This window comes from Phaenicophaeus curvirostris, unplaced genomic scaffold (assembly GCF_032191515.1).
Source record: "Phaenicophaeus curvirostris isolate KB17595 unplaced genomic scaffold, BPBGC_Pcur_1.0 scaffold_93, whole genome shotgun sequence".
NCBI classification, from domain to species: domain Eukaryota; kingdom Metazoa; phylum Chordata; class Aves; order Cuculiformes; family Cuculidae; genus Phaenicophaeus; species Phaenicophaeus curvirostris.
In genome coordinates, this window is record NW_027206715.1 from 488,019 (window position 1) to 511,404 (window position 23,386).

At 59.6% G+C, this 23,386-nt stretch overlaps 1 protein-coding gene across 4 annotated transcripts; it reads right to left on the reverse strand.

Annotated features, from left to right (window-relative positions):
• Positions 1 to 11: 11 nt before the first annotated feature.
• ACTN4 (actinin alpha 4) lies at positions 12 to 23,019 on the reverse strand. 4 transcript variants are annotated; one of them, XM_069882239.1, is made up of 22 exons: positions 22,836 to 23,019; positions 15,242 to 15,356; positions 14,879 to 14,998; positions 13,502 to 13,588; positions 13,321 to 13,408; positions 12,496 to 12,574; positions 12,327 to 12,408; positions 11,496 to 11,581; positions 10,402 to 10,494; positions 10,097 to 10,327; positions 9,098 to 9,245; positions 8,663 to 8,813; positions 7,453 to 7,561; positions 7,225 to 7,365; positions 6,180 to 6,362; positions 5,957 to 6,091; positions 4,585 to 4,764; positions 4,100 to 4,246; positions 3,195 to 3,275; positions 2,969 to 3,034; positions 2,583 to 2,741; positions 12 to 1,545 (listed from the first exon to the last, which is right to left on the reverse strand). In XM_069882239.1, exons 1-22 carry the CDS (start codon positions 22,965 to 22,967, stop codon positions 1,387 to 1,389), a joined length of 2,772 nt encoding a protein of 923 aa, XP_069738340.1. In that variant the 5' UTR covers positions 22,968 to 23,019; the 3' UTR covers positions 12 to 1,386. The 4 variants fall into 4 exon arrangements, with proteins under 4 accessions (XP_069738340.1, XP_069738339.1, XP_069738343.1 ...); XM_069882238.1 differs by lacking the exon at positions 11,496 to 11,581 and adding an exon at positions 11,981 to 12,066; XM_069882242.1 differs by lacking the exon at positions 2,969 to 3,034 and having other exon boundaries at positions 22,836 to 23,018.
• Between the last annotated feature and the right edge of the window lie 367 nt (positions 23,020 to 23,386).

The window sequence follows — 23,386 nt, forward strand, 5'->3', positions numbered from 1 at the left end:
ACGACACCAGCTCCTCGTTATCCGTTTAATTCCAGGAGGACAGAGCCGCGCGGGGGCCGGGAGCGTCGGGAGCCCTCGGCGTTCCGGGAAGCAGGAAGGAGACGCCGTTTCCCTTCCCTTTTCCCTCCTTTTGGTCCACGGAGACAGGAAAAGGGGGAAATTTCCCCTCCTGGATCTCTGGAAAAACCCCTTTGGGAAGCAGGAGGATTTTTCCGGAGCGCTGAGGGGCTCCCGCGGGATGCGCCGGGTTGGAGGGGGTGTGAAAAAAATAGGGATTCTGTTCAAAAATACTCGTATCTCCGGAAAAAACGGGAAAAACCTGTTCCCAAAGGCGGCAGTTGCATAGGTCGGAGGCGGAAAAACCCGGAGCGGGGGCGGCCGCGGCGCTTCCTGCAGGGAATTTGGCGCTTCCTGGTGGGAATGTAGTGTTTCCGGGGGGAAATGTGCTGCTTCCTGACAGGAAAATGGGGTTTCCCAGCGGGAAGGGGGGGTGTTTCCAGGCAGCCACGGGCCTTTCCCGTCAGGACTGTGACGCTTCCCGAGAGGAATGTGGTGTTTCCTGACAGGAATGAGGCACTTCCCGGCGGGAATGAGGCGTTTCCTGAATGGAATGTGGTATTTCCTGACAGGAATTAGTGTTTCCTGGTGGGAAGGGGGTGTTTCCGGGTGGCCACGGCCTTTCCTAGTGGGAATGTGGTGTTTCCTGATGGGAATGAGGCACTTCCCAGTGGGAATGTGGGGTTTCCTGACAGGAACGTGGCACTTCCTGACAGGAATATGGTGTTTCCAGGCAGCCACAGCCTTTTCCATTGGGAATGTGGTGTTTCCTGACAGGAACGTGGCATTTCCTGATGGGAATATTGTGTTTCCAGGCAGCCACAGCCCTCTCCCGTCAGGAACGTGGGGTTTTCTGACAGGAATGAAGCATTTCCTGACAGGAATGAGGCATTTCCTGACAGGAAGGTGGTGTTTCCTGGTGGCCATGGCCTTTTCCCTCAGGAATATGGTGTTTCCTGACAGGAAGGAAGCATTTCCCGACAGGAACATGGTGTTTCCCGGTGGCCATGGCCTTTTCCCTCAGGAATATGGTGTTTCCTGACAGGAATATTGTGTTTCCAGGCAGCCACAGCCCTTTCCCATTGGGAACGAAGCATTTCCCGACAGGAACGTGGTGCTTCCCGCGGGGAACGAGCCGCTTCCCACGGGGACCGCGACCTTTCCTGGCAGCCGTGGCGCTTCCCGCGGGGAACGAGGCCCTTCCCGGCGCGACCGCCACCTTTTCCTGGCCGGAGCCGGTTGTTTCCCGGCGGGAAGGAGGCACGTTTCCCGGAGGGCCGGGGCGGGCGGGTGCGGAGCGTGGCGGGAAGCGGGAGGCGGGGAGGGGGCTCAGAGGTCGCTCTCTCCGTAAAGCGCCGTGGAGAAGGATTTGTAGTCGAGGGCGCCGGGGGCGGCGTCGGGGCCCGCGTAGGGAGCCATGCGGGCGATGCAGTATTCTGCCTGCTCCGGGGGCAGCTCCCGCCGCAGCTCCTCGGCCGTGATGTAGTTCTGCAGGAACGCCGCGGGATCGGGGGCCGCCCGCAGCTTCCCCAAGGGAGCCCGAGCGCCCCAGCCCTTCCCACTCCGCTCCCGATGGATCCAAGGGCTTCCCAATCCACTCCTGACCGCTCCAGCCCTTCCCGATCTGCTCCCAATGGATCCAAGGGCTTCCCAATCCACTCCTGATCGCTCCAGCCCTTCCCACTCCGCTCCCAATGGATCCAAGGGCTTCCCAATCCACTCCTGATCGCTCCAGCCCTTCCCACTCCGCTCCCGATGGATCCAAGGGCTTCCCAATCCACTCCTGATCGCTCCAGGTCCTTCCCTATCCGCTCCCAGTGGATCCCAGCTGCTCCAGACCCTTTCCAGACCACTCCAGGTCCTTCCCGAATGGATCCCAACGGCTCCAGTCCTTCCCAAATGGAGCCCGATTGCCCCAGCCCTTCCTGATCTGCTCCCGATGGATCCAAGTGCTTCCCAATCCACTCCTGATCGCTCCAGCCCTTCCCAATCTGCTCCCAATGGATCCCAACTGCTCCAGACCCTTTCCAGACCACTCCAGGTCCTTCCCGAATGGATTCTGATCACTCCAGCCCTTCCCCATCCCCTCCTGGTCACTCCAGGCCCTTCCCAAGCTGCTCCTGATGGATCCAAGGGCTTCCCAATCCACTCCCAATACCTCCAGGCCCTGCCCAAAGGGATCCCGATCCCTCCAGCCCTTCTGGATCTGCTCCTGATGGATCCAAGTGCTTCCCAATCTGCTCCCGCTTGCTCCAGCCCTTCCCGATCCACTCCTGATGGATCCGTGTGCCTCCCAATCCACTCCTGATCACTCCAGGCCCTTCCCAAAGGGATCCCAATCACTCCAGCCCTTCTCATTCCGCTCCTGCTGGATCCACGTGCTTCCCAATCCACTCTCAATCTCTCCAGCCCCTTCCCAAGCTGCTCCAGGCCCTTCCCAAACGGATCCTGGTTGCTCCAGGCCCTTCCCAAGCGGCTCCAGCCCCTTCCCAAGCGGCCCCAGCTCCCCGTGTTCCCGTTCTCACCTTGTCTCCGGCCAGGACTTTGAAGGAGGCGATGACCTGGTCGGCCGTATCCGTGTCGGTGGTTTCCCGGGACATGAAGTCGATGAAGGCCTGGAAGGTGACGATCCCGCTGTTGTTGGGATCCACCAGGCTCATGATCCGGTTGAATTCCGCGTCGCCCTGCGAGGGAACCGCGACGCCGTGAGCAAGCGCCGGCCGGCCGGAGCTTTCCCGGCTTCCCTAAAATCCCGCTGACGGGGAAATCTCTCGGAATCCTCGGGCGTCTCCAGCCTCTGGGGTCGCTCCCAGCCTCCCAGCCCTCTCCCCGGCCCCGCGATTGCGCTGTGCCGAGAGAAAGATCGGAAAAGGGAGGAAAAAAAAAGCAGCGGGAGTAGCAGAGAGCGTACCAGGCTGCATCCCGCGGAGACAAGGAGAGCTCGGAAGTCATCCGTGTCCACGCCTCCCGGGCGCTTCTGCTCCGTGAGGAGGAAGAGGAGGAAGAGGAAGAGAGAGGCGGAGCGGGAAGGAGGGCAAAGATCCCGGAGGAAGGGAAGAGAGAAGGCGGAGGTTCCGTTAGAGGAATCGGCGGTCGGAGAAATCCAGCGGGACGAGAGGGAGGAGCGAGGCCGGTACCTGCCGGTCGTTCTCCACGTCGTAGCCCAGGCTGATGAGACAGGCCTTGAACTCCTCGGGGCCCAGCGCTCCGCCGTGGTCCTGGGACGCGGGAAGAGGGACACGGATTAGGGAGCGGGAGGAAGGGTGGGAAACGGAGGTGACCCCAGCCGGAGGCCGGCGCCAAGCGGGATCCCCGGTGGCTCCAGCCCTGCTCGGTGTCTTTATCGAGCGAGTCTGGGAGGATCTGCTGGAGGGGTTGAGGTTCTCCAGAGGGATCGGAGCTGGTTGGATCCATGGGTTGAGATCGGAGCAGGAATCTGGGGCACAACAACCCCGGGCAGCTCCAGGCGAGGGGGGAGAGCGGCTGGAAAGGGCCCTGGAGGAGAAGGACCTGGGGGGGTCGGTGGGACACGAGCCAGCAGGGGCCCAGGGGGCCAAGGAGGCCAAGGGCATCTTGGCTTGGAGCAGCCCCCAGGGAGGTTCTTCTCCCTCGGCCTCTGGGGAGACCCGACCTCGAATCCTGGGGGCAGCTCTGGGCCCCGAGGAGAACCTGGAGGGCCTGGAGCCTCCGGAGAAGAGCCCGGAGCTGGGGAAGGGGCTGGAGAAGAAGAGGAGCGGCTGAGGGAGCTGGAGAAGAGGAGGCCGAGGGGAGAGCTCGTTGCTCTCTCCAACTCCCTGCGAGGAGGTTGTGGAGAGGAGGGAGCTGGGCTCTTCTCCCAAGGGACAGGACGAGGGGGAACGGCCTCCAGCTCCACCAGGGGAGGTTTAGAATGGACTTTAGAAAACAATATTTCACGGAAAAATATTTCTACGACACCCAGCTCAATGCGACGCCCGGAAAAAGGATCGATCCCCCTCCCAACCCCACATAAAATGATCCCAAGGGCCTCGTGGCTCCGGAAGAGCCAGAGCGACTCCGGTACCTTGTCGAAGTGGTTGAAGGAAGCGCGGAATTCCTGCATCTGCTCCTGGCTGATCCCCTTGGCGTCGCGCGTCAGGATCTGGTTCTCCACCTCGTTGATGGTGCGGGCGATGGTGGTGAGGAGCTGCTCCCAGCCCACCCGGATGTGCTGCAGCCGCAACGGGAGGCGACGCCGGGGGGATCCCGAGTCAATTCGGAATCAGATCCCGATCCCCAGCTCCCCCAGAGCTTCCCCAGAGAGGTGAGGGTGTTCAGATGGGATTGGGAGTCAATTCGGAATCAGATCCCGATCCCCGGCTCCCCCAGAGCCCCCCCAAGGTGGCCCCGGAGAGGTGAGAGGGTTCAGATGGGACTCGGATTCAATTCAGAGTCAGATCCCGACCCCCGGCTCTCCCAGAGCTCCCCAGGGTGGCCCCGGAGAGGCGAGGGTGTTGAGATGGGATCGGGAGCCAATTTGGAGTCGGATCCCGCTCCCGGAGCACCCACCTCCATGGTGAAGTTGGTGTGCTTGTTGTCGAAGATGAGGGCCTCCTGGATGAGCTGGTGCTGCTGCTCCAGGAGGTCCAGGTTGGGTTTATACTCCACGATGCTGCGCTCGTACTCCTTGAGGTGGCTCAGCTGGTCCTCCAGCGTCCCGTTCATCTCGATCGAGATGCGTCCGATCTCCTGCAAGGCCGGAAAGCGGCGCCGGATCAGGCCAAGAGGCCTGGAAGCACGACCTGCTGGTTTTATCCAGGGATTCACGGCTTCCCGTGTTCTTTGGAGCAGGGACCGTTTGGGTTGGAAAAAAGCTTTAGGATGATTGAATCCAACCGCAAACATTGAGTCCAACCAGATCAACTCCAACCAGAAGGATTGAATCCAACCAGAAGGACCGAGTCCGACTAGAAGGATTGAATCCCACTAGAAGAGCCGAATCCAACTAGAAGAACTGAATCCGACTAGGAGGACCGAATCCAACTAGAAGAACTTAATCCAACTAGGAGGATCGAATCCAACTAGGAGGATCGAATCCAACTAGGAGGATCAAATCCAACTAGGAGGATCAAATCCAACTAGGAGGATCAAATCCAACTAGGAGGATCAAATCCAACTAGAAGAACTGAATCCAACTAGAAGAACTGAATCCAACTAGGAGGACCGAATCCAACTAGAAGAACTGAATCCGACTAGGAGGACCGAATCCAACTAGAAGAACTGAATCCAACTAGGAGGATCGAATCCAACTAGGAGGATCGAATCCAACTAGGAGGATCAAATCCAACTAGAAGAACTGAATCCAACTAGAAGAACTGAATCCAACTAGGAGGACCGAATCCAACTAGAAGAACTGAATCCGACTAGGAGGACCGAATCCAACTAGAAGAACTGAATCCAACTAGGAGGATCGAATCCAACTAGGAGGATCGAATCCAACTAGGAGGATCAAATCCAACTAGAAGAACTGAATCCAACTAGAAGGATCGAATCCAACTAGAAGAACTGAATGCAACTAGAAGGATCGAATCCAACTAGAAGAACTGAATCCAACTAGGAGGAACGAATCCAACTAGGAGGATCGAATCCCACTAGAAGAACTGAATCCAACTAGGAGGATCGAATCCCACTAGAAGAACTGGATCCAACTAGAAGGATCAAATCCCACTAGAAGAACTGGATCCAACTAGGAGGATCGAATCCCACTAGAAGAACTGAATCCAACTAGGAGGATCGAATCCCACTAGAAGAACTGAATCCAACTAGGAGGATCGAATCCAACTAGGAGGATCGAATCCAACTAGAGGAACTGAATCCAAGTGCCGTGGGGGCTCCAAAGGTTGCTCCCCAGGCGGCGTTCCGGCCTAACCGGCGTGCTCACCTCCATCTTGGTCTGGATCCAGGGCCCCACGATGTTGGCCTGGCCGGCAAACTGCCTCCGGAGGTGCTCGTTGGATTGTTGCCGGCTCTGCTCGTCCAGCAGCGCCCGGTCCCGCTTCGGCACCAGCTGCTGCACCTGCCGGGAGAGCGGGAACGGCCTCGGAAAACCCTCCGGAGCAGGGAGGGGGGAAGCCGGGAGCGAGGGGTGCGGAGGCGGCGCTTACCCGTTCCCACTTGGAGTTGATGATGTGGGGGGTGACGGAGGTGTAGGGGTTGTTCCCGGCCACCTGGATGCCGTGGACGTCGGCGATTCGCTGCGCCTCCCGCTGGATCCCCAGGATGGCCTCACGCTCCTTGTCGGCGTCGGGAAGGGTGGATTTGAACTGGTCGTGAGCCGCGATGAGGCCCTGCGGGGGCGGATCAGAGCCGGATCAGAGCCCGGAGCGGGGTGAGAACCGGGATCCGGGTCAGAGCCGAGGTCTGGATGGGAGCCGGGAGCCGCATTAGAGCTGGGATTGGGAGCCGGGATCCAGACTGGGAGCCTGGATCCAGAGCTGGGGTTTCGATTAGAGCTGGGATAGGGATCCGATCCGGATTAGAGATGGGATCAGGCTGAGAACGAGGATCTGGGTCAGAGCCGAGGTCTGGATGGGAACCGGGAGCCGCATTAGAGCTGGGATTGGGAGCCGGGATCCAGACTGGGGGCCTGGATCCAGAGCTGGGGTTTGGATTAGAGTCACATTAGAGCCTGGATTTGGATTGGAGCCGGGATCTGGGTTAAAGCCAGGAACCACAGTGGAGCTGGGATAGAGTCTGGATCCAGATTAGAGCTGGCACAGAGCCCCGATCCGGATTAGAGCCGGAATCAGGGTTGAAACTGGGATCCAGGTTAGAGCTGAGATCTCGATGGGAACCGGGAGCCACATTGGAAGTGGAACTGGGAGCTGGGATCCGGATTAGGGGCCAGGATTAGAGCTGGGATCTGGGTTAAAGCCAGGATCCAGATTAGAGCCAGGAACCGGGTCGGAGCTGGCACAGAGCCCTGATCTGGATTAGGGCTGGGATGCAGATCAGAGCTGGGATCCAGATCAGAGCTGGGATCAAGCCCAGATCCAGATCAGAGTTGGGATTGAGCCCTGATCCGGATTAGAGCTGGGATCCAGATCAGAGCCGGGATCCGGGTTAGCTGCGGCTCTGGGAGCGGCTGCGAGCGCGATTTTACCCCGGGGCTGAGCTTCAATCCCGGTTTCCGTGCCCCTCGGCTCCCACCTGGATCTCCTCGATGGTGTGGACGATGAACATGTCCTGCAGATCCTCCATGGCGCTTTCCATCCAGTTGTTGAACGGAGCCGCCCGCTTGGCGTATTCCAAGTGGAGCTCGTCGATCGTCTCCAGCTGCTTCTCCGTTTTCTGGAGGAGGCCGGGGGGGGGTTAGGGAGAGCGGGATTCCCGCCGGGAGCGCCCCCGATCCCCTCGGATCCCGCGCGGAGGCCTCACCTCCAGCGCCTCCCGCCGGCTGTGGGTCAGGGACCCCAGGACGTCCCACTGGTCGCAGATTTTCTGGCACCGAGCGTTGACGCTGGGAGAGTCGTAATAGTCCAGCTCGCTGGGAAGGGAGAGGGAACAGCGGGATCAGCAGGAGGGAGGCGCTCCGGGAGGGGCCCGGCTGCTTCCCAACTCCCAGAGCCCTTTGGGACTGAATCCCCCACTTCAGAGCGGCACCAGATCCACCCCAGAGCCTTCGGAGCAGGATCAGCCCCATCCTGACTCCAAGAAGCTTTTGGAACTGAATCCCACCCTTCGGAGCAGGATCAGATCCATCCCGGAGCAGGATCAGATCCATCTCTGCTCCAAGAACCCTTTGGAACAGAATCCCACAGCCTCTGGAGCAGGATCAGCCCCATCCCGACTCCAAGAACCCTTTGGAACTGAATCCCACCCTTCGGAGCAGGATCAGATCCATCCCAGAGCAGGATCAGCCCCACCTCCACTCCGAGAACCCTTTGGAACTGAATCCCACCCTTCAAAGCAGGATCAGCCCCATCCCAGAGCCTTCAGAGCAGGATCAGCCGCATCCCGACTCCAAGAAGCTTTTGGAACTGAATCCCACCCTTCGGAGCACGATCAGATCCATCCCGGAGCAGGATCAGATCCATCTCTGCTCCAAGAACCCTTTGGAACAGAATCCCACAGCCTCTGGAGCAGGATCAGCCCCATCCCGACTCCAAGAACCCTTTGGAACTGAATCCCACCCTTCAGAGCAGGATCAGATCCATCCCGACTCCGAGAACCCTCTGGAGCGGCACCAGCTCCATCCCAGAGCCGGCTCAGCCCCATTCCGACTCCGAGCACCCTTCGGAGCGGCCCCGGCTGTTTTCCAGGCCCTGGAGCCTCGTGGCCCCGGGCTTGGCGGCCGTCGGCGTTCCGGCCTCCGGGAATAATGGCTCCATTGAGGGCCCCGGCTCTCCGTGTACTAATTGTGTGGAAGTTTATCCGGCCGGGAGGGGCCACGGAGCCGGGAATGCGGACAATGGCGACTCTCTCGCCAACCGAGGGGGAAGGGAACGACCGCCGGGAACAATGGGAGCTCTGTGCGACGCCGCAGCCCGGATCTGGCTCCGAGGACCCGGAGCTGTGAGGGTTTTTGTTACGGAGAGAGGTTGGGAAGCGGGAAAAAGAGGTGGGAAAAGCGGGATCGGCTCCGTACTTGAGCTCCTGGGCGATGGCCGCAATCTGCTCCACGCGGTCCTGGTGGGCGGCCAGGTCGCTCTCGAAGGCCTCGTGCTTCCGGAGCAAAGCCTTGACGTCGGAAAGGGTGGCGGAGCCGTAGTCCTTCTGCGTCAGCATCGCCTCCTTCCCTGGAAAAGCCAGCGGGATCGTCACCTGCCCCGAGGAGCCTCGGCCCGCTCCGGATCCCCCGGGAGAGGTGGCTCAGCCCTGGATTTGCCTCCTTTCCAAGCTTCTACCCATCCCAGAGGCCTGGAAGAACAGGAATCCCACCCCCGTGCGGCTCCATATTCCCAGATTTTCCTCTTTCCCAAGCTTCTACCCATCTCAGAGGCCTGGAAGAACATGAATCCCACCCCAGCATGGCTCCATCCCGCCCTGTATTCCCAGATTTCCCTGTGTCCCGCTCCGGTACCTTCTGTCCAGGCCTCGTGGATGGAGGCTTTCTGCCGGAATTTCTCGGCCAGGTGATCCAGGCGCTCCAGGCGCCGGATTTCCGTCAGCAGCCACTCCTCGTATCCCTTCTCCGCCTGCTCCAGGTGCTGCCAGCCCGTGTTGATGTCCTGGAGCCGGGAAAACGGGAGAGCTGGGAATGCCGGGAGCCCCTGGAGCCGTGCTGGGAATCCCTGCCCCAGGAATCAGCGCTCCGGGAAGCCCTGCACCCCCTGGAGCCACTCTGGGAATCCTTGTTCCGGGAATCCCTTTTCTGGGAATCCCCTGAGCCCTGGAGCCACTCTGGGAATCCCTTTTCTGGGAATCCTGTGAGGCCTGGAGCCACTCTGGGAATCCTTGTTCCGGGAATCCCTTTTCTGGGAATCCCGTGAGCCCTGGAGCCACTCTGGGAATCCCTTTTCTGGGAATCCTGTGAGGCCTGGAGCCACTCTGGGAATCCTTGTTCCGGGAATCCCTTTTCTGGGAATCCCGTGAGCCCTGGAGCCACTCTGAGAACCCCTGTTCCGGGAATCCTGTGAGCTCTGGAGCCACTCTGGGAATCCCTTTTCTGGGAATCCTGCGAGCCCTGGAGCCACTCTGGGAATCCTTGTTCCGGGAATCCCTGTTCTGGGAATCCTGTGAGCCCTGGAGCCACTCTGGGAATCCTTGTTCTGGGAACCCCTGTTCCAGGAATCCTGTGAGCTCTGGAGCCACTCTGGGAATCCCTGTTCTGGGAACCCTGTGAGCCCTGGAGCCACTCTGGGAATCTTTGTTCCGGGAATCTTTGTTCCAGGAATCCTGTGAGCCCTGGAGCCACTCTGGGAATCGCTGCTCTGGGAATCGTGTCCCCCCCAGCACGGTTCTGGAATCCCTGTTCCCAGAATCCCTCTTGGAGGAATCCCGTCCATTCCAGGACCCCGGCGAGGACTCCTCGGCCCGATTCCCACCCCGCCGGCGGGATTCCCCGGGGCTCCGTGCTCACCGAGACCATTTTCCCTTCGGAAGGCATGAAGGCCGGGCGGTTGCTGAGCCGGAGTTTGGTTTGGAGCGTGTTGAAGTTGATTTCCAGCTGGCATTTCTCCTGGACTTTGGGAGGCTTATGGACGCGCCGGTAATCCCGGAAATCCTCCAGCTTCTGCTGCATCTCCTGGATCGTCTTCTGGGGGCTCCGGTCTTCCAGCCACGGGATCGTCCGCTTGATCCACTCCAGGAGCTGCGGGAATTGGGGGGTTGGAGGCGGAGGGGAAGGAGGCGACGGGGAGGACGGAAGCGGGAGCGGATCCTTACGTCGGAAGCGAGTTTCTCGTAGTCTTCCATGAGGAGCTCGTTCTCCTGGTTGACGGCCAGGACCTTGCAGATCCGATTCGCCGCCGTCTCCGCCTGGAAAAGAAGGATTCGGGCATGGAAAAGCGGGAGGAGAAGGGATTCGGGGGGGGAAAAGCAGGAGGAGAAGGAATTTGGGGGTGGAAAAGCGGGAGGAGAAGGGATTCAGGGGTGGAAAAGCACAAGGAGAAGGGATTCGGAGCCCTGGAAAAGCTGCTGAGCGCCCCAGCCCTCATGGATCCATCCCATCCGGATCCATCCCTCGGATTCCGAGGGCAGCTCCGGTGTTTTCCCTTCCCTGCTCCGCACGGAGGGGGATAAAGCCAATCCCACTCCGGCTGTTCTGTTTGTTTTGGGATTATTCCCTCTCCCTAAGCACCAGCCTCCGCTTCTCTGCTTTTCCAGGAGGGAATGTGAGGAGAAGGCAGGAAAAACAGGGATCGAGCACCCTGGGAAGAGCTGGGAAAGACTCTGAGAGGAGGAAACGCCAATGGAAGAAGCGGAGATGGGGCTGGAAAGAGGGGAAAACGGTTCCCAGAAGGAAAGGGAAAAGGAAGAACAAGGAAAGCTCAGTATCCGGGGTCTGAAATCCAAGGAAAAAGCAGGAGGGATTCATCCCTGTGGGTGCGTGATTCCGGAGGCTCGGATCCCGGCCCTCCACCAGCACAAAGGGAGAAATTCCCGCCTGCGTTTTGGGTCCGAAGCCGGGAATTTGGGAAGGAAAAGCAGGAAAAGCGCCGAGCAGAGAGGCGGAAGCGCCATCCCGATGGATTCCAGGCCCGTCTCCCAGCGCTGGACGAAGGAAACCCCCTCAGGAAGCGTTTGCTCTGGGATAAAGCCGTGGAATTCAGCTCCACGGGCCCGGCTGAATCCCAAATCCAGGAATTCGGGCTCCCGCGGGAGCTAAAAACCCGGGAACGATTCCTCCAGCGCGGCAGCCGGGCCTGGAATCTCGTGGCGGCAGAGGAGCCCAAGCCATTCCCAGCTTTTTCTCGCTTCCAGCGGCGGCGCGGCGGCGCCCCGAGGCCTTCGGAATTCCGAAGGCGCGGAGCGCTCACCTTCTGAGCCCCGGAAAAGGCGTGGTAGAAGCAGGAGACGTAGGTCATGATGGCCTTCTCGTCCGGCCGCAGCGTCCCTACGATGTCTGCGCGGGGAGACAGAGGGAAAAGCGGGAAGAGCGTCGGGAAGCGGCAAAGCCATTCCCCGATTCCGGCACGCGGCAGCGGGAGGAGCCCGGAAGCCAAACCGGAGCTGACGAGCGGGGTTACGAGCCATTATTCCGCGGCCGCGCTTCCCGATTTTTTTCCCCCTCTCTTTTGGGAAGCGCCGGGGTTTCGCTCGGGATCCGAGCTTCCCGGAAGCTCCCGGCTGGATCCGGCCTCAGATTCCGAGATTTGGGAAGGCCAAGCGGCTTTTTTTTAACCCCGTGTCGCCCGGCCGGGGTCCGGTTCCCAATCCGAGAGAAGAAGCGGCTGCAAAAAAAGGAGCGTGAGTGGCGGATGCTCCGGGCGGGAGCGTGACGGATCCCAGCGGCTTCCGGTACCTTCTGAGCCCCGGAAAAGGCATGGTAGAAGCTGGAGACGTAGGTCATGATGGCTTTTTCGTCGGGACGAGCTGTGTTGACAATGTCTGGAAGTGAACAACAAGGATCAGACCGAGCGGGAAGAGATCCGGAGGCTCCGGAATGAGCCCGGATCCAGCCACGGGGCCTTGGGAGCCGGCGGCTTCGCTCGAAGCCGGAATCCCGGCTCTGAAAAGCTGGAAGAAGCAACCTGTACGGGGAAAAGAAGGCGGTAAAGAGAATCCTGGAAGGGCTCCGGAGCGCTTCCCGGAGGAGCCGAGCTTCCCTGGGAGGCCCTGCGGGACGCGGATGCGCTCAGAACGCTTACCCTCCGCGTCCAACATCTTGGGAATGTCCAGGTATTTCTCGGCCACCTCGAAGGCGTTGTTGAGGTTGGTGACGGGATCGTCCTACGGGGAGACGAGGATCCCGGGATGGGCGGGCGGCGTTCCGGGTGGGAAAAGCAGCGGAGGAGGGAGGGGGCGGCGCAGAGTTACCTTCCGGAGTTTGTCGTACTCGATCAGCTCCGGCCGGTGCCGGTGGATCAGGGCGTTGAAGGCCAGGCCGTCCTTCCAGCTGCGGGAAAGCGGGAAGAGGGTGATTCCCAGGGCTGGAATTCCACTGGGAGCCGGATCCACGGGGATTAGGAATCCACACAGGGGGCGGAATCCATATAGGAGAAGGATTCCACAGCGAGCGGGATCCACAGGGAGCAGAATCCATATAGGAGAAGGATTCCGCAGCGAGTGGGATCCACAGGGAGCAGAAACCATATAGGAGAAAGATTCCACAGCGAGCGGGATCCACAGGGATTGGGAATCCACACCGGGATTGCGAATCCACAGGGAGTGGAATCCATATAGGGGAAGAATTCCACAGGGAGCAGGATCCACAGGGAGTGGGATCCACACAAGGAGCGGACTCCATATAGGAAAAGGATTCCATGGCAAGCGGGATCCACAGGGATTGGGAATCCACACAGGGATTGGGAACCCATGTAGGAGAAGGATTCCACAGGGAACGCAATTCCCCACGGGAGCAGAACCCCGCGGGAGGCAGAGATTCCCCAAATCCCTCTCCTCCAGCCCTCCCGGCTTCCCCAGTTTCCCAGAACAAGTCGTGCTGCTCCCTCCGATCCCGGAAAATCCCTGCGGGAGAGGCAGCCGGGAGCAGGAGCTGGTATTTCAGGGGCTCCCTCTGCTTTTCCACCCTCAAATCCCCTTCTCCTGCCACTTTTCCCTGGAAGCTTCACCCCCCGAGCGTTCCCTGGAGGCCCGAGGCTTCCCTTGGGAATCCCGGAGGGCGGATCCGCCGGGAATTACCTGATGTGGAAGTTCTGGACGTTGACGTTCTTGTAGGGGGCGGTTTTCCGCTGGCACCAGAGCAGGAGCCCCTCCTTGGCCGAGGTCTCTGCCGAGGGAGACGGCAGCTCCGGATCCCATCGGAACCTCTGGAGCGCGGCTCCCGCCCAGCAACCCCGCGGATCATCCCGCTTTTCCTTACCTTCCACCGAGATGTCCTGGATGGCGAAGCGCAGGATGATGGTCCAGATCATCCCCAGCGTCATCTTGGCGTTCCCGTCCACGATCTCTGAAATCCAAAGGGAAAACACGGTCGGCTCCTTCCCGCGGGAATTCCCGATGGAGCCGGGAGCCCACGGGATCGGCCAGGCGGCAGCGGATGCTCCCGGAATTCCGTCCTTCCCCATCAGATCAGCTCCCGGAACCCAGCCTGGCGCTCGGATGCTGCTCCCCGTGCCCATCGGAAACCAGAGATGATCCCGTTATTCCTTCCTTCGGGCTTCCACACCCAAAAAAATTGGGAAGCAGAGTTGGCATCCTCCAGATCCGAACTATGGGGGGTTCATTCCCAGCGCTGGGATCTTGAGCCACATCCCGAGCCGACGGGAAAGCTCGTTAAAGGGGAAGCAAACCACATTCCCAAGGAGTTTCCATCCCGGGAATGCTGGAAGGAGCCGCCTTGCCAGAGCGGACGCCGCGTTCCTTGTTTTCCAGCAATCCAAGGGCTTTTTTTTGGGGATGAAGACGCTCTGGGAGCACGGAATCCTCTACCAGGGAGGAGCACGGAGGAAATTCAATCTGCTGTTTATCCCGCTTCCTGTTGCCTCCCGTGTCCTCCGGAGTTTGCAACGGGAATTTTCCAGCATCCGAAGGCAACACCGAGCACCATTCCCGGGGAAAAGGTGTCACCCCGCTCCGTTTGCGCCCGGAGCCAAAGGGTTTTTCTGCCTGGCCGGGTTGGATTTGTGGGAATGGAGCAAATGCAGCTGGGAGTCGGCTCCGGAGAACCCGTGACTGTGGAAAATCGGAGCATCTCCGCTGTGGAAAATCAGGGATCCACGTCTAATGGGATGGAATTTTGGGATCCGAGCCGCGGCGCTTTTCCTGGCAGTCGGAACGCTTGGCGAGACTCAAAGAGAGGGGCAGGTGGAACGCCTCGGAATGGCACAGAGCCGAACGGTTGGCTTTTCCGGAGGATTTTTGGGAGCCAGAGGCCTGGAATTCCTTGGGATGGTTCCTGAGGCCCGGCCGGAGCACGGGATTCACTTGGGAGAAGCCTCACTTCATCCAGGCTCTTTCCCGACGATCCCGGCTTGGGGCACTGGCTCGTTCCCAGCGTTCCGGCACAAACAGGTTGCACAACAGCTTTTCCGGAACGGCAGCGACCTTGGAGCGGCGCCGGAGCCGCCCGCGACCTCTGAGCTCCAACGCAGAGCCCGCCCAGCAATTCCCGCTCACACGGGGCCGGAAAATTGGATCCAGAGGATCCTGGGATGCGCAAAACCAGCTCGGACATCAGTATCCCTGCGGGATCCCGGAGAAGCCGGCGCCGGGGAGCGTTCCGGAGCTCCGGACTCACCTTCAGCTCCGATGGAAACCAGTTTGACGCCTTTGCTGGCAATGAAATCCAAGGCTTTGTTCACGTTGTTGATTTTATGGACTCGCATCTTCCCTCGCTCCGGCTTCGGCAACCGCTCCCCTGGGAAAAGCCAGAAGAAGCGGGATTAGAGCCTTTTCCTTAGGGACAGGAGCAAGAAAACATGGAAAAGGGGGATCCATAGGATAAAAAGCTTCCCTTGAGGCGTTAAAACCCAACGACCCCCTCATCCGTTCCCAAATGTCGCCTCCAGGGTGAAATTCCACACGGGATGGGGATAAAGAGAGGGAGGGAAGACGGGAACGGCTTGGAAAAGCTTGGAAAAGCTGCGGAGCAAGGACGGACCTGAAATGACCTCCAGGAGCAGCATCAGCTTGAGGCCGTCCCGGAAATCCTCGTCGATGTTCTCGATCTGCGTGCCGGCTTTCCGGAGGTGGGAATTGCACCAAGCCGTGAAGGTCTGGAAGGAAAAGGAGGAAAAGGCTCCGAGCGGAGATTCCCGAACCCCGGGGAAAGCAGAAAGAAAATGGGATATTTACCCCAATTCCTCTCACAGACTCCCCCAAAATGTGCTATTTTATCCCCAAACCCCTCCAAAAAGGCCTCAAAACCACAACTCTCACCTCAAATCTTCTCAAGTTTCACCTCAAACTCCCCAAAATTGCGATTTTTCCCCTAAATTCCCTCACAGACCCCCCCAAAACGTGCCTTTAACCCCCAAATCCCTGACAACCTTCCCCAAAATGGAATATTCTACCCCAAATCTCCTCACAAACGCCTCAAAACCACGACTTTCACCTCAAACTTACAAGAAAATGGGATGTTTACCCCAATTCCCCTCACAGACTCCCCCAAAATGTGCTATTTTATCCCCAAACCCCTCCAAAAAGGCCTCAAAACCACAACTTTCACCTCAAATCTTCTCAAGTTTCACCTCAAACTCCCCAAAATTGCGATTTTTCCCCTAAACTCCCTCACAGACCCCCCCAAAACGTGCCTTTAACCCCCAAATCCCTGACAACCTTCCCCAAAATGGAATATTCTACCCCAAATCTCCTCACGAGCGCCTCAAAACCACAACTTTCACCTCAAATCTTCTCAATTATCACCTCACACTCCCCAAAATTGTGATTTTTACCCTAAATTTCCTCATAGACTCCTCCAAAATGTGCCTTTAACCCCCAAGTGCAACATTTTACCCCAAATCTCCTCACAAAGGCCTCAAACCCACAACTTTCACCTCGAATCTTCTCAATTATCACCTCACGCTCCCCAAAACCACCATTTTCACCCCAAATCCCCTTACGGACTCCCCCAAAAATGTGATTTTTACCCCAAATCCCCTTACGGAGTGCAAAAAAAGTGTGGTTTTGACCCAAAACTCCCTCACGGACGCCCCAAACTCTGCTATTTCGCCCCAAAATCCCAGCCGAACGCCTCAAAACGCGGGAATCACGGCGGCTCCGGTTCGATCCCGGGATAAGGGGGCTGGGAAGGAGCCGCGTTCCGCGGGATATCGGGATCCGGGGTTCCAGGCGATGGCCGTATAAGGGAAACCCCTGGTGGCCGCGGGCGTTCCCGGCTGGTTTATCAGGCCCTGACGCCATCGGAGATTCCGGAACGCGGCGTTCCCGGCGCGGCGTGCCTCTGCCAGGCGTGGCCGGGCGGCGGCTCCGGCGCCGATCCCGCTGCGAGTCCCGGCACGTGGGAAAGGCGAGGCCGGAGACGGATCCCACCCAGTGCGGCAGGGAATAAAAAACAACCCACACCTGGAGCCGGGAAACAAAAAAAAAATGGGATAAAACCGCCTGGAAAAGGGATTCCTGCCGCTTTCGGAGGGAGTCGAGTTTTCCGGAGGTGCCGATGCTCCTTCCCGGCACTCGGAGCACCGAGTCCTGCTACTTGTCCCCCTCATTCCTTGTTTCCGGAACGCTACGGGAAGAGCCGAGGAGTTAAAACCAACATCGGGAAGCAATGAACCCTCCCAAATCCTCCTTTTTTCCCCTAAAAAGCATCCATCCCTTCGGATTTCCAAGCATTCCTGATGGCTCCCGGGCAGCCGCGGTGCCGGGATTCCCTGTCCTGGAGCCGGGATGCTCGGAGCCCGTTGGCCAAATCAAGGAGGTTGGGATGAGGGGGATTTTCCATCGGGATGAGCCGAGCGGAGCTGGCGGCAGCGCGTTCCCAATAAACGTTACTATAAAAAGGCAATTCCGCACGCGCCTCTGGAATTTCCTTCCCGCAGAGGCGCCGGAGAAAGCTCTTCCAGGCATTGTATCCCAGCCGGCTCCGGTGGGAAGGCAGCTCCGTGCCAAAACCCCCTCGGAACAGCTCTCCCAAGCCCCAAAATCCCGATCCCAGCAGGATCCCGACCCTTTTCTCCACGAACCTTGGGAAAAGCAGGACTAGGACGCACGTTCCAGGGCAAAATCCCCCTTGGTGAATCCCAGTTGGGAAGGATTTTGGGATTCACCCGCACCCTGGGATTCCCAGAGATGGTTTTGGCTCCGGAACGCCGGCGAGACACCGGGATGAGGGGCTTTTTTCCTCCCTTTTCCCACTGCGGGTGGGATGGGGAATGATCCCAATTTGATTTTTTCCTTTCTTTTCCAGCTGCTGTGGATTTTATCCCAATGGGAAAACCCCACCGGAATATTTTCCACCCTCCCAGGGGACATTCACGGGCAGGATTCTCTGGATTTTTCCATGAAGTCAGCACCGGCAGGGATCGATCCAAACAAAACCCACCCCAAACAAGGATCTTTATGCGAAAAACAACCGGAATTATAGGGTGTTTTAACTTAAAATAGCGTTTCCGGGGAGGAACGTGTCCAGAAAAAGCCACGGGCTGCTCCGCAGCGGATCCAGTCGGATCCCATGGGAGGACCCTGCTGCTTTTGGGCTCAGTTCCAGGGTTTTGAGGCAAAGGACCCGGCCTGGGAGCAGGAGAAGGGACAATGAGGGCCCAGAGGCTCCGGAAGAGCCCGACGTTCCCGGCTTGTATCATCCCTGCGCTCCGAGTTATCCCGCTCGGAAGACACCTCGGATCCTCAAAGCTCAATCAAGCCATTAGGGATGCAGCTCTATTACCTCAGCAATTAGCGGGATCACTAATTACACGCACTAATGGCTCAGCAGCCACTTTTCCTTCGGGAAGCGGCAGCTCCGGAGGGAAAACATCCCCAAAATAAGAAGCAGCGAGCCTTTTCCCCCTGGAAAAAGGGATGCGGAGGCGGAACGGTGCCCCTGCTTCGTTAGGACGGCGTCGTTTAGGGCCAGGCTTCGCTTCCCAAGGTGGAAACGCATCTGGAATGCCGGGACGACTGCCGCTCGCTGGGTTTTTCCAGCCCTTTCTGTCCTGGCACAGTTGGGTTCTCCCTAATTTGCTGCTACCGGATGGGCTGGGGGAGGCCGGAGCGCGGAGATTCCCAGCATTCCTTGCCCTTATTAGGCTGTCGGCTCGATCCGTTGGGAAGCAGGCGGCTAAGCCCGGCAAGAAGCAACCGGAGAAGCCATGCCGGGGTCCGGAACGCCGCAATTCCGGAGCCAAATCTGGTTTTGGAGACCTGGGAATGGGGGGTAAAGGCGGAATCCCTCTGGCTCCGAGCCGAGGCGATGCCGGTGGCTCCGGAGCCTCCGTTTTCCAGGGCGATAAGGGCAGAGGTGAGTCAGGGCCGGGGCCGCACCTGCATTCCTCCGAGGGATTCCGGAGCCGGCACACCTCTCCTTCAGCCGGGCGGTGCCGGCCGCGCGGCTCAGACTTCGGCACGTCCGGATAGTCCGTTGAGACGAGCTTTTCCAGAGCTTTCCCAGCGGTTCCTCCATCTCTCCCGGCTCCTCCGGCGCAGAACGGGAGCTCTGGGATGAGCCCAGCTCCGCAAAACCATGGAAAACAACTGGGAATTTCGCTGTGTCCACTGGTTTCCTCCCCTAAAACCGGGTGCTGCTGCTTCCCAGCGTGGGAGGCTTGGATAAACATCCCCAAAAGCCTGGAAAAGTGGGAATACTCCCAATCCAAGCAGGCAGGAATGAACGCTCCGTTGTAGCATCACCTCGTCCGCTCCGAGAGCGAGCGCAGGGTCCCAAATCCACACAGCAAAAGGTTTCTTCCCAACATCTCCCCTCAAATCCCCTCACAAACTCCCAAAAAATGTGATTTTCACCTCAAATCCCCTCACAAACTCCCTAAAATGCGATTTTTACCTCAAATTCCCTCACAGATTCCCCAAAAATGTGAATTTTTACCTCAAATCCCCTCACAAATTCCCTCAACATGTGATTTTCACCTCAAATTCCCTCACAGACTCCCCCAAAATGTGAATTTTTACCTCAAATCCCCTCACAAACTCCCCCTCAATGTGATTTTCACCTCGAATTCCCTCACAGACTCCCCCAAAATGTGAATTTTTACCTCAAATCCCCTCACAAACTCCTTGAAATGTGGCTTTTATCTCAAATTCCCTCACAGGCTCCCCAAAAATGTGAATTTTTACCTCAAATCCCCTCACAAACTCCTTGAAACGTGACTTTCACCTCAAATTCCCTCACAGACTCCCCAAAAATGTGGTATTTTACCCCGAAGCCCCTTGACAAACCTCTTAGAATGAAATATTTTACCCTCAATCTTCTCACAAACCCCTCAAACCCACAACTTTCACCTCAAATCTTCTCAAATTCCACCTCAAACACCCCCAAAATGTGATTTTGACCCCAAATCCCCTCACAGACCCCCCCAAAATGCAACTTTTACACCAAATCGTCTCCAATTCCACAGAAATCCCAGGGAATCGGGGTGGGGGCGACGCCAAGGGGAGGCGAATCCCGCTCCGCAGGGTCGGATGTTTTTCCCTTTGGAAAGAAACCAGGAATTCCGGGCGGCCTCGTTAAGGCGACGGGGTCGTTAGGCAGCGCCGGAATCCGACAGCACAATTAATGACTCCGCGGTATGAGACGATGCCGGCATCGAATCCATGGGATGAGTGACTCCCAGTCCCAGCTCCTTCCCTAGATCCTTCCCAGTTCCTTCCTGGCTCTGAGAGCTCCTTCCCAGCTCCTTCCTGGCTTCAAGGGCTCCTTCCCAGCTCCTTCTTGGTTCCGAGGGCTCCTTCCCTGGATCCTTCCCAGCTCCCTCAGCTCCTTCCCTGGCTCCTTCCCGGCTCCCTCAGCTCCTTCCCTGGCTCCGAGGGCTTCTTCCTGGCTCCTTCCTGGGTCTGAGAGCTCCTTCCCAGCTCCAAGGGCTCCTTTCCGGCTCCGAGGGCTCCTTCCCTGGATCCTTCCCGGCTCCCTCAGCTCCTTCCCTGGCTCCTTCCCAGCTCCCTCAGCTCCTTCCCTGGCTCCGAGGGCTCCTTCCTGGCTCCTTCCTGGGTCTGAGAGCTCCTTCCCAGCTCCTTCCTGGCTTCAAGAGCTCCTTCCCAGCTCCTTCGTGGTTCCGAGGGCTCTTTCCCGGCTCCGAGGGCTCCTTCCCTGGATCCTTCCCAGCTCCCTCAGCTCCTTCCCTGGCTCTGAGGGCTCCTTCCCAGCTCCTTCCTGGTTCCAAGGGCTCCTTCCCTGACTCTGAGAGCTCCTTCCTGGTTCCAAGGGCTCCTTCCCTGGATCCTTCCCTGACTCTGAGAGCTCCTTCCCGGCTCCAAGGGCTCCTTCCCTGGATCCTTCCCTGACTCTGAGAGCTCCTTCCCGGCTCCAAGGGCTCCTTCCCTGGATCCTTCCCTGACTCTGAGAGCTCCTTCCCGGCTCCAAGGGCTCCTTCCCGGCTCCAAGGGCTCCCAGTTTTCCCGGCTCCAAGCCGGGATCCCACGGTGCAAGGTCGCGCGCCGGCAGCGCCTTCCCCTTCATTCCCAGCGTCTTTGCTGACGCCGGGTGGCTCGGATCCCGCTGTTCCGGCCTCGCCGCTGAGATTCCAGAGGAAAAACCCCAGGGAACGGACACATTCCTGAACGTAAACGTGGCCCTTGGGGGTGCCCGTTCCCTTTCCCAAGGATCGAGGGGCTTCCTTGGAGCCTCTTCCCTGCTTTTTGGGGAAGGCAGATCCCCCACTCCTGGCACCGGGAATGAGGGAGCGAGGGAAAAGGGGGGGGTCAAATCCCAAATCTCCCGCCCGGAGCCGCTGGAATTCCTAACGGAAGCCCGGGATGCGAGCCACGGCGCTTCCAGACTAAACAGCTCAGCGGCAGCCAAATCCCACTCCCAGCATCCCGGCTCCTTCTCCACGTGGGAAAAGCTGCAGAAACTCCACTCCGGATCCAAACGCCCCCGGATCCCTCAGCAAACGGACCCGAAAGCTCCTTAAAACCCGCTTGGGAGCGGAAAACCAGGCGTTCCGGCGGCGGATTGGTTGGGATGGGGCTGGGAAACCCTCTGGAAACTCCGACACCCACGGAGCCACGACCCAACAAACCCGAAAGCTCCTGAAAACCGAGCTGGAAGCGGAAAAGCGAGCATTCCGGCGGCATATTTGTTGGGATGGGGCCGCTCCGGGGGGGGGAAGGAAGGAGAAAACTGGGAACGCGCTTCCTTAGCCTCCAAATCCTGCCTTTTCGCAGGGATTTGGGCCCCCAGTCCCCACGTTTGGAGTCAAAACCACAGCAAAGCAGCCTCCCGGCTCCCGCTTTCTCCGCGCCTCCCAGCCTGGACTCCGAACCCTGCTTCTAATTAACCTGTAATTAATTAAACACAAACAAGCGGGCGGCCGCCTCGTCACATTCCCATTAGGGACTGGGAAGAACGGATCTCCGTGTCCTGGAGCGGGACAGCTGGATCCCAAGGGATCCCAAAGGATCCCAGTTTTCCTGCCGCTCCCCCCTCTCCCCGTGCCCTTTCCCCCCCTTCCTCCTTCTCCTCATTTCCCCATTCCTGAGGCTCCGGACGCTCTCACGCCCCTGGAAAAGGGGGATTTTCCGATTCCGGGACCCTCCAAGCAAGGATTTGACATTCCAGCCCCCTTAAACCCCCTCCCTGACCCCCCAGCCCCCCCAAACCCCCTGCTCCCCAACTCAGACCCCCCCAAACCCCCCTCCCTGACCTCTCACCCTCCCCAGACGCCACATTCCGACCTCTGAGCCCCCCCAAACCCCCTCCCTGACCCCCCCAGCCCCCTCCTCTCCCCCTCGGACCCCCGCAAACACCCCTCCTTGATCCCCCAGCCCCCCCAAACCCTCTTCCCTCCAACTCAGACACCCTCGACCCCCCCTCCCTGATCCCTCAGCCCCTCCCTACCCCACATTCTGAGCTCTGAGCCCCCCCAAACTCCCTCTCTGACCCCTCAGCCCCCTCCTCTCCCCCTCAGACACCCCCAAACCCTCTCTCTGACCTCTCAGCCCCCTCCTCTCTAACTCAGACCCCCCCAAACCCCCTCTCTGACCTCCCAGCCCCCTCCTCTCCCCCTCAGAGCCCCCCAAACTCTCTCTCTGATCTCCCAGCCCCCCTTCTCTGCCCCTCAGACCCCCCCAACCTTCTTTCTAACCTCCCAGCCCCCTCCTCTCTCCCCCAAACCCCCTCTCTGAGCTCTCAGCCCCCTCCTCTCTAACTCAGACCCCCCCAACCCCCCTCCTCACCCCCTTAGAGCCCCCCCAAACCCCCTCTCTGAGCTCTCAGCCCCCTCCTCTCTAACTCAGACCCCCCCAACCCCCCTCCTCTCCCCCTCAGAGCCCCCCCAAACCCCCTCTCTGAGCTCTCAGCCCCCTCCTCTCTAACTCAGAGACCCCCAATCCCCCTCCTCTCCCCCTCAGCCCCCTCCTCTCTACCTCAGACCACCCCAATCCCTCTCCTCTCCCCCTCAGACCCCCCCAACCCCCTCTCTGAGCTCTCAGCCCCCTCCTCTCTACCTCAGACCACCCCAATCCCTCTCCTCTCCCCCTCAGAGCCCCCCTAAACCCCCTCTCTGAGCTCTCAGCCCCCTCCTCTCCCCCTCAGACCCCCCCCAAGCCCCCTCAGCGCCCCCCACCTTGCGCTGCTGCTTCTCCCAGGCGGGGTCGAGCAGGAGGTCCCGGTCCCAGTCGTCCTCCTGGGCCATGTAGTCGCCGTTGTGGCCGGTCCCGGCGGGGCAGGGCTGCCCGGCGCTGTGATAATCCACCATGGCGGCGCCGCCGGGGCCCCCCGCTCCGCGATCGCCGCTCGCACCGACGCGGCTCCCACACCGGAAACCCCGCCCCGCGCGTCACGTGACGCCGCCACCCCGCCCCGCCGCCTACGGGAGAACCACGTGATCGTGGACCCCCGCCCCTCCGCGTCACGTGACACGCCGTCCCGCCAACCCGCCCCGTCACGTGACACACCCGCCCGTCGCCGCGAGAACCACGTGACCGTAGCCCCCGCCCGCTCGCGTCACGTGACACGCCCTTCCGCCGCCGCGAGAACCACGTGACCGCAACCCCCGGCCGCCGCGTCACGTGACACGCCCTCCCGCCGGCCCCGCCGACGCGAGAACCACGTGACCGCAGCCCTCCGCCCGCAGGAGAGCCACGTGACCACGGGGCACCGCCCCCTCCCCCACGC

Excerpts from the sequence above, each read along its gene's own strand:
- ACTN4 (XM_069882239.1), bottom strand. The coding sequence starts at position 22,967 with ATGGTGGATTATCACAGCGCCGGGCAGCCCTGCCCCGCCGGGACCGGC. Across the intron at positions 12,575-13,320 it reads GTCCAGAACTTCCACATCAG|CTGGAAGGACGGCCTGGCCT; the intron begins GTAATTCCCGGC and ends GCTTTCCCGCAG. Across the intron at positions 10,495-11,495 it reads CCTTTTCCGGGGCTCAGAAG|GCGGAGACGGCGGCGAATCG; the intron begins GTGAGCGCTCCG and ends CTTCTTTTCCAG.